At 40.3% G+C, this 9,146-nt stretch overlaps 1 protein-coding gene across 1 annotated transcript; it reads left to right on the forward strand.

Annotated features, from left to right (window-relative positions):
• The first annotated feature begins 1,971 nt into the window (after window positions 1-1,971).
• Window positions 1,972-8,922, forward strand: LOC100893921. The gene is made up of 2 exons (XM_030991462.1): window positions 1,972-2,186; window positions 7,951-8,922. Exons 1-2 carry the CDS (start codon window positions 2,178-2,180, stop codon window positions 8,884-8,886), a joined length of 945 nt encoding a protein of 314 aa, XP_030847322.1. The 5' UTR covers window positions 1,972-2,177; the 3' UTR covers window positions 8,887-8,922.
• The last annotated feature ends 224 nt before the right edge of the window (window positions 8,923-9,146 follow it).

A 9,146-nucleotide genomic window follows, 5' to 3' on the forward strand; every position in this document is an offset into this window, starting at 1 on the left:
CAGGATAGAAGGAAGGTCTAATCTTCTAGTAGACCCGGCTAGTAGATCGAGTTTGTTCTTTGACGGTAGATGAAGATTAGAGTCAGGATAGAAGGAAGGTCTAATCTTCTAGTAGACCCGGCTAGTAGATCGAGTTTGTTCTTTGACGGTAGATGAAGATTAGAGTCAGGATGGAAGGAAGGTCTAGTCTTCTAGTAGACCCGGCTAGTAGATCGAGTTTGTTCTTTCACGGTAGATGAAGATTAGAGTCAGGATAGAAGGAAGGTCTAATCTTCTAGTAGACCCGGCTAGTAGATCGAGTTTGTTCTTTCACGGTAGATGAAGATTAGAGTCAGGATAGAAGGAAGGTCTAATCTTCTAGTAGACCCGGCTAGTAGATCGAGTTTGTTCTTTCACGGTAGATGAAGATTAGAGTCAGGATAGAAGGAAGGTCTAATCTTCTAGTAGACCCGGCTAGTAGATCGAGTTTGTTCTTTGACGGTAGATGAAGATTAGAGTCAGGATAGAAGGAAGGTCTAATCTTCTAGTAGACCCGGCTAGTAGATCGAGTTTGTTCTTTCACGGTAGATGAAGATTAGAGTCAGGATAGAAGGAAGGTCTAATCTTCTAGTAGACCCGGCTAGTAGATCGAGTTTGTTCTCTGACGGTAGATGAAGATTAGAGTCAGGATGAAGATCAGCACACCTATACCTCCAAATAACTGAAAAACTATCTCAAATGAGTTCGTTATGTCTATAATCGACCTGTGTAATTCAAATGGAGATAGAGAGAGAGAGAGACAGAGAGAGACAGAGAGAGACAGAGAGAGACAGAGTCACACAGAGAGAGACAGAGAGAGAGAGAGAGAGAGAGAGACAGACAGAGTCAGAGAGAGAGAGAGAGAGAGAGAGAGCAATAAAGAGATATGTTATCACTTCATTTATAATTTTAATTCTGCGAATTACTTTAGCCTGATATAACATTTAAAACGCAGCCAGTTGCTTTATACAGTCATGTGGCATAAATAGAAGTTTCACAGGACAGCCAAACGATCATCGAAAGTTAGTCTTACACAAGTCATCGTTGTGCTCCGCTGTGTATTTCAGACTCATTTCAGTCTTTTTGCAAGTTGTTGTGAAAGACTGGAGTAAGAAGACTATTTTCATACATGAACGATTCAGCATATTTGTTATTCACGATGCGATGTTATGTTATAATATTCATGATACTCAATCCGTTCTTTTTGCAGGTATTGTAAAAGACTTGAATGAGAAGACTGTTTTCATACATACATGATTCAGCATATGTGTTATTCACAATGGCATTGTTATAATATTCATAATACTCGATCCGTATATCGTAATAATATGGAATTTCTACCAGGCTAGAACACGATCCGTATACCGGAATAATATGGTATTTCTACCAGGCTAGAACATAATTTGTTGCAACAGGAATATGAGGACTTATTTATTATTAATATTAAAGCAAATGATTGACAAGTGTAAAGGAATTTAGTAATGAAAGTTTACTTTCCAGGCTATATCATATCACATCATAATCATACATCATATCATATCATATCGTAGCATATCGTATCACATCATATCATATCATATATATCATATCGTAGTATATCGTATCACATCATATCATTTTAATACATTTCATATCATATCATGCTGTCATATCATAATTATCATGTCATCATATCGTATAATATCATATCATTTCATATCATATCATGGCATATCATATCATACCATACCATATCATAATCAAATCATATAATTATGTAATGTTGATATTAAACACCCGCTTAAAGTTTCCTGGGCGGGGGGTCACTCTCATACACAAGTGCTACCCAGCCGTGCCCATCAACCTCTGAAATGGACCCTGTTGGCGTATCGCACCTTTTCTAAAATGATAATGGCGTATCAGACACGTCGAAACCTGTGAACCCGAAAAGGCACCCTCTTTGTGTTATGTGTGTGCGATCAGAGCTTGGGAAAACGTCATGTTTGGAGTGACCCCGGGATATCTGCATGCATGAACAACGCTGATTTCGATGTGAATAGGTTTACATGTAGCTGTATACCGCTGGGCGCTGGTGTTATATAGGGACAGGCTAAACTCAGATCTCTGTCTTCGTCTACTCAATCTAACTCTGGTCCAGAACCTGTGTCTTTCAGTATCGGATGATAGAGGTAAGTAATATTATTTGTCTGCGGTACGATTGTATAGCGGGCAAATGTTGTTTGTATACTTATGTTGGGTCCGGAGCCGTGCCCCGATGGAATGTAATTTGCATAGGTATACTAGCTCGTACAGGTGTCCGAGCTAATTCTGCCACGGAGACCAGGGCGTGGCATCAATTAGTGTGTTATATATTGAATCATTCTCGCTAGAACTTTCAACGAGACAACTGTTATTTACAATAAAAGTGCATTGTGTCATGTTATGTTACGACATGACTGTGTTTTAATAAGGTTTTTCAGAGTTTTTATGCTCGTTGAGTTTTACCTCTGTTTTTTTTTTCAATCCTGGACCATAGTCGGTCCGGTTTCCAGTGAAGGAAACGAGAAGAAATGTTTGTTAAACATTCATACTGAATAAACGGCCGGCTCTCAGTAGTCGTCAGGCTATCCCACAATAATTGAAGTGTATTATTGTGTTATTTGTTTGTATTGGGAGTCAAGAGGGATGACAGACGAAATAATATGTGAAGTTATAGGACAGACTTATATCTGATTGATACACGTCTCTTAAAAAACAATTACAGTAAAACCTGCATCTATTAAGGCCACCGAAGGGAAACAGAAAAAAGCCACTGAGACAGGTGGCCTTTCTAAACAGGTACATTTCACATCACACGTTTCTCTCTCGAGGGAGGGGAGGGAAAAGTGCATGGCCACTATACACAGGTGGTCTTTCTAGAGAGATGGCCACTCAGAAAGGTTTGATTATACACGCAAAACATACTGCAATATAGTCTTTGATGAGAATAGAAGAAGAAGAAGAAGAAGAAGAAGAAGAAGAAGAAGAAGAAGAGAAAGAAGAAGAAGAAGAAGGAGGAGGAGGAGGAAGAAGGAGAAGAAGGAGAAGATGGAGAAGAAGAAGAAGAAGAAGACGACGACGAAGAAGAAGGGGAAGTAGGGGGGAATCCGACACTCGATGCACTATTTAACATACATGTACCTCGATCTAACTCCTTTTGTGAAAATCGACTTTACCATGCAACCATGGCGAAGCCGTCGAGCTTAAACCGAAAGTCAGGTAAAAATTTATATAGTAACATATTGGCACAATGTGAAGCCTATGTAATGAGCTGAAATTTATGTTTAACCCTAATAAGGCCGGGGGGGGGGGCATTATGCCCCCCCCCTCCACGAATTTTCCGATTGCTCGGGAACGCATGTGGATGGCGCCCCGCCGCTCGCTGACCTTTTTCTTTCGAGTCTTGCGCAACTTTTAAAAGAATTTTTTTGAAAATCGGACCTACGGTTACAAGGTCACGTGACCTTTTGTCTTTGCATGTCAGCCCGAAAATCGCTCATTTTCGTGATTTGTGTACAAAACATATGGAAAAGTCTTTTTTCCTCAAAACAGATCAAACATGGGTTATTGGGTCTTGTTTCAAGTTTAGGTGGTTGTTTAGGGAGTCAAAATAGTTTAATTGTAGTAAGAAATGAAATAAAACAACAAGTTAAAAAAAACAGTGAAATACATAAGAAATTATCAAAACAAGGGATAACATAAGGAATAAGCTGGCTCTTCCGAATTTTTTGTCGTATTATTATTCAGAATGGTCTAGTGAATATATGTAGTGAAAAAGAATGCCTAAATATGAATAATATATGATGTATGGGTAAAAATGTGATTTTTATGACTTTATTTGCATAAATTACCATAAATATGCAAATGAGTGAATTTTTCAAAAAATTGAAATTATCATATTATTCTATACACTTCACTTGACATGCGTGCAAATTTTCGCGGCGATCGGCCTCTTTGCGGCCGAGATCTTAAGGGGGGGGGGGCATAATGCCCCCCCCCCCCCGGCCGTACTAAGACCTCAAATAGCCCGGCCTTTTTAGGGTGAAATAATCAAAGTCCAAAGTCCAAAGGGTGGCGGCGGACCATCGTTTATATACCGGTCATGGTCGTGGGTTTCAAGCAATGGAAATCGTTCTTTGAGATTATGACACTAAACTAATGGAATTGCCCTCTAGAAAGGATCTACAAACAAGACAGAATATACTAATCAAATTAGTTTTCACTTTAAAATGGACCTTTGAAGTGTCGTTGAATGGTACTTAAAAAATCTCTTTATTAACATTATGGGAACAACTTGATTACAAAACATGTTGATGGTACAATGATTTTCTTTTGCGTCATATCACCTTCCTTTGAACTCTTACATTATATAGACCTAAAGTAGTTTTATAGTTGTTGTTTGCTGATCGAGGTTTTGTAGATGGTGCTCTTCAATCTCTTTAGATATATCATAGAGGTCATCAATAAACCATGCATTCCTTCTCATTTCCCACTTAAAATGTTGGAGTAGACCCCTCAACTTATACTACACATTTCAGACAAAATCTAAATTTGCCAATTTGCTCTAATTGTAGGTTATGAAAGTCAGATATGAGAACTAAGTAATAATATTCAAATCTCGGTATCCGGGGGGGGGGGGGGGGGTCACTCTCATACACCGAGTGCTACTCACCCATGTCCATCAACCTCTGAAAATGGACCGTAATGGCGTCTGTATCGCACATTAACCGAAGACGTCGAAACATGTGAACCTGAAAGGTATCCTTTTTGGGGGGGGGGGGAGGGGGTGCGATCAGTGCTTCAAAAAAAAATCCTTTTTAAGAAAAACGTCGACGACGCCATATACATGTAGCTGAAAAAGACACCCGCTTTTTCTGGACGTGGATGCGTAGCCTGTCATGTTGGGAGTGACCCCCCCCCCCCCTCTCCCCCGACTCAGTCCTTCCTCGAATAAAACTTAGTGAATAGAAGATTTAGAGTGGAACCCATAAACCGCATTTAGGTTCGGAAAACGTATTGGTTTAATAATATTCTTTATGACTTTTGTGTTAAATTTTGATTCTAGAATTGCAATGAACGTCCCTCAGAATCTGTGTTCAGTGTTTTCTTTTTATGCTCAGTATTAAAGCAGCTTTGAACTGATTTACCCCATTTAGATCTATTTCACTCAATGTTATATAGACCAGACGACTGTTATGTCTTAATTGGGAGGGCGGGCAGTTTTGGAAACGCCCCCCTCTCAAAAAATTAAATGAAAGCTCTTATTATCAATCATGTGAAAAAATATGTTTTGAATAATACGTGATAATACAAATTTTACCGGGAAACCGCCTATTAATAATGTATTTGGTAAATTATCAAATTGATCCGGCCTGGATAGAATATCGCGAGTGCACTTCAACATTGAACATTTACATACATACATACATACATACAATTGTCTTTTATATAGCGCAACATCCAACGAATTGCTCGAAGCGCTTTACAGAAATAATGACATAGTAAACACAAGATAATACATGTATAAAAGAGTAATTATAATAACAAACAAAAATATTAGAATTACAATTTACTTATTGAAGAGGTACGTTTTTAGTTTTGGGCATATATTTCTGTTTTTTGCGAATTTAGGTTGAAGTGTTGCCATCTAAACCCCTGCATTCAATATTTAAATAATATTAAATGGATATTTGGCAATTTTACCACCACCGGTCCAAATCTTTAAGCACGCGAACGGATTTCCTTCGATATTATTCTGTGTGTTTAATCATGCAACATTGGTTGGTTGACGTATTTTGCTAAATTACAATTTAGTGACGAGAATGTTCAACGAACTTCACAATACAATTTGTACAATGTTACAGATACTTAAAGTAAAAGTGCGCCACCACTCGCCTGAACGTAAACGCTACATAAATATATGAAAATCCTTTTTCTTTTTCTCTTGGATTCCATCTAACGTAGGCATTGATCTTTCTGATCAATATAGCTCCCGTAAGTTAGGTCCATGGGCCCAATCTAAAGCAGGGCTCCTACTTGGCCGAGTTGGAGCCCCGAGTTGTGGGGAGCTGGCGCGAGGTTGAACTCGCGTAAATTCGCGAGAACTCGCTTGAAAACTCAAAGCGAAAAAAACAATGTTTTGAGACATTGGTATATACCCTTACATTGTGATTACATTATCAGGGATAATTTCAATATTTGTTTCACTTTGTACACAGTACAAAATATAGGCATCATACTATGCATTTGAGTGTGATGGTCCTCAAAATTATTTGCGACCGAGCGAATGGAGCGGGGAAATTTGTAGATTTGTGAGGTCGCAGTGCGAAAAATTACATCTTATAAAATGCAAAATACCCTATCCTGATGGGGTTATATGCATATTTTTTTTTATGACGGAAGCTAGACTGAAAAGACCTTTGATAAGTAACATTAGTATATCATCTATAAACGCGAGCGAGCGGAGTGAGTGAACTTTAGGAGGAGGTGCTGTTAGTCGCTTGAAATTAAGGGCGCGTTTAATGATAAGAGGAAAAGGGGACACTTATCAGAAAAGAAAAGGAGCTCGTGTCAAAGTACAAAGAGTAATTATCAGAAGTGAAAATGAGGCACTCCTTACACCTTCTGAAAGAGAAACTCACCAGGGATGAAAAAAGGCACTCATAAAAATAGGAAATGGGCATTTGTCGACGGAAAAGGGGCCCCCATCTGATTTTGATAAGGGCATTTACTATATAAGAGGTGAAAAGGGGCTTTTATAAAAAGGGGATAGGTACCTTATTAGAAATGAAAAAGTGAACATGTGAAAATATAGGGTGCACGTATCCGAGTTAAAAAGGGGGTAGTTATTAATGGGGGAAGGGGCACTGCTTACAAAGGAAAAGGGGCACTTGTCAAAATAAAAGAGTCATATCTCAGATTTTAATAAGGTAAATTATCAGAGGTGAAGGGGGCACTTATCAAAAGTGAAAAGGGGCACTTATCGCAAAGGAAAATGGGAACTTGTCGAAGGAAAAAGGGCACTTATCGAAATAAAAGGGACACTGGTAAGAGGTGAAAAGGGGTAGGGGCACTTCCACAAATTAATAGGGGCACTTGTCAAAGATAAAGGGCCACTTTTCGTATGAAAAAAGGGGCACATTTCGAGTACTTGAAAAAGTGGGGGCACTGTGCCTACTCCTGCTCCTCAGCCCCCCCGGAGAGGGTTGCCTCTGATTTTGGTGCTCTCTAAAATAAAGATGGATGCCAGAAGCATATTTGCTCGATATGTCAAGGGAATAACTGCCCTTGATCCTCTGCATAATTGTAGGCCAGCTGACGTATCATGGTGCGCTCGTGAAGCTCGTCATGTTCGCTCTGCACTCTGCTCATGCTCATACGAAACTCGCCTGAAGTCCGCGTACTCGATCTAATCTCGCGTTAATATCGTAGGTAACTCGCAGCACGATCACCGTGCTCGTACTCCACTCTTGGAAACTCGAATAGCACTCACATATACTTGAAGGTGGCGAGTTGCTACGAGTTATGAAGAGTGCAGTGCAAGCTTGTTACGAGTAATGCGAGTATACTACGAGTGTAAGCAAGTTCACCTCGAGTGAGAGCGAGTCAGGGAAAGGAACTGCTCGCGACTTCGAGGAGAGCCGTGGAATGTTGTAAAAAGTGACGCCGAGCCATACCAAGGTGTCGCGCGTTATCCCGAGTTACAAGAAGAGCTATTCGCGAGTACTGCGAGTGCCTCTTTGAGGCAACTCATCACAACTCGCCATTACTCGCCAATACAACTCGGCTAAGTGGGAGCCCTGCTTAAGTTGAGGAATATGTTTGATTACGAACGATGAGGTCTAAAGATGAAATAGGCATATTGATAAAATGTAACGAAATAGTTCTCCGTTCTTTTCTTTTTTGATACCTCAGAGAATGTCGGGATCCACAGATGACACGATGATTACACCGGAAGAAGCCTTTGACTTCGTGCGTGATGCCCTGTGCATCCCTGCGCCGTCCACCAAGTTCGAGGCGAGTCCAAAGGACTTTCTTCAAGACCTCCTTCGAGCGTATTTCCATCACATCCCGTTCCAGAACCTCAAAAATATTGCCACGCCCCACCGCAAGAGACATGTTCCTACCGTAGCCGAGATCAAGCAGGATATTCTTACCGATAAGATAGGCGGACTTTGTTACCAACAGAATGTCTTCTTCTATCTCCTCCTCCAAGCTTTGGGTTTTGATGTCACGCTTATCGCTTGCGACATCGAAGAACCCAGCGACCATGCCGCCGTAATCGTCCACAATTTGACAAGTGAGGGCAGCAGGCATTACGCCGACGTCGGGAACGGGAATCCGTATTTTTGCGCAGTTCCCTTCGACTTCAAGGACGAGTCACCTGTGTACCACGAGTCCTTCCTGCGTTTCAAGTTTTCCCGCCAAGATGACGTCATATTTTGTTTGCATCAAGTCGACGGTCACCCGGCCAAGCAGACCATGGAAGCCTTTCCTGTCACCGATGGTTGGTACCGATTTATCCGCATTAATTTCAAGAGAGGTGTCGAGGTAGCCCACTTTAAACCCAGCATGACACCGAGATATGTCAGCATTGATGATATGCCTAGACATTTCTTTCTAACCAGCCTCAGATGCATGGCGTTTCCTGACGGTCGCTTTGTTTGTATCAGTAACACTACTCTATTAATAGAGAATGAGCCTGGATGCATTTCGAAGTCCTATTTCAGGTCTCGTAAAGAGATCAAAGAGGCGTTTGCCAAATATTTCCCTCAGATTTCACAGTCAATGCTGGACGAAGCCATGAATGATGATTATGTCAAGTTAGATTACAAAAAGGGGATTTTGTAAATACGTCATTAAATCTGCTTATGATGTTTGTTTTATTAATTATTAAATCATAGAGAGAGAGAGAAAGAGAAAAATGGGGGGGGGGGGGGGGAGGGTGCCTGATATTCCATGTTATGTAACCACGATAAACGATGTCAAACATAATTAATTTATGAACTTTCTTTGAATTTCAGGTAACAGTTTGACGCTTTTATTTCATGGAGTAGTCGGTCTTATTAATTAAGTGTTATAGTTCGTACTTACTTTTTACATATTTTGTT

Source organism: Strongylocentrotus purpuratus, unplaced genomic scaffold, assembly GCF_000002235.5.
Source record: "Strongylocentrotus purpuratus isolate Spur 01 unplaced genomic scaffold, Spur_5.0 spur5_scaffold_2, whole genome shotgun sequence".
Lineage (NCBI taxonomy): Eukaryota > Metazoa > Echinodermata > Echinoidea > Camarodonta > Strongylocentrotidae > Strongylocentrotus > Strongylocentrotus purpuratus.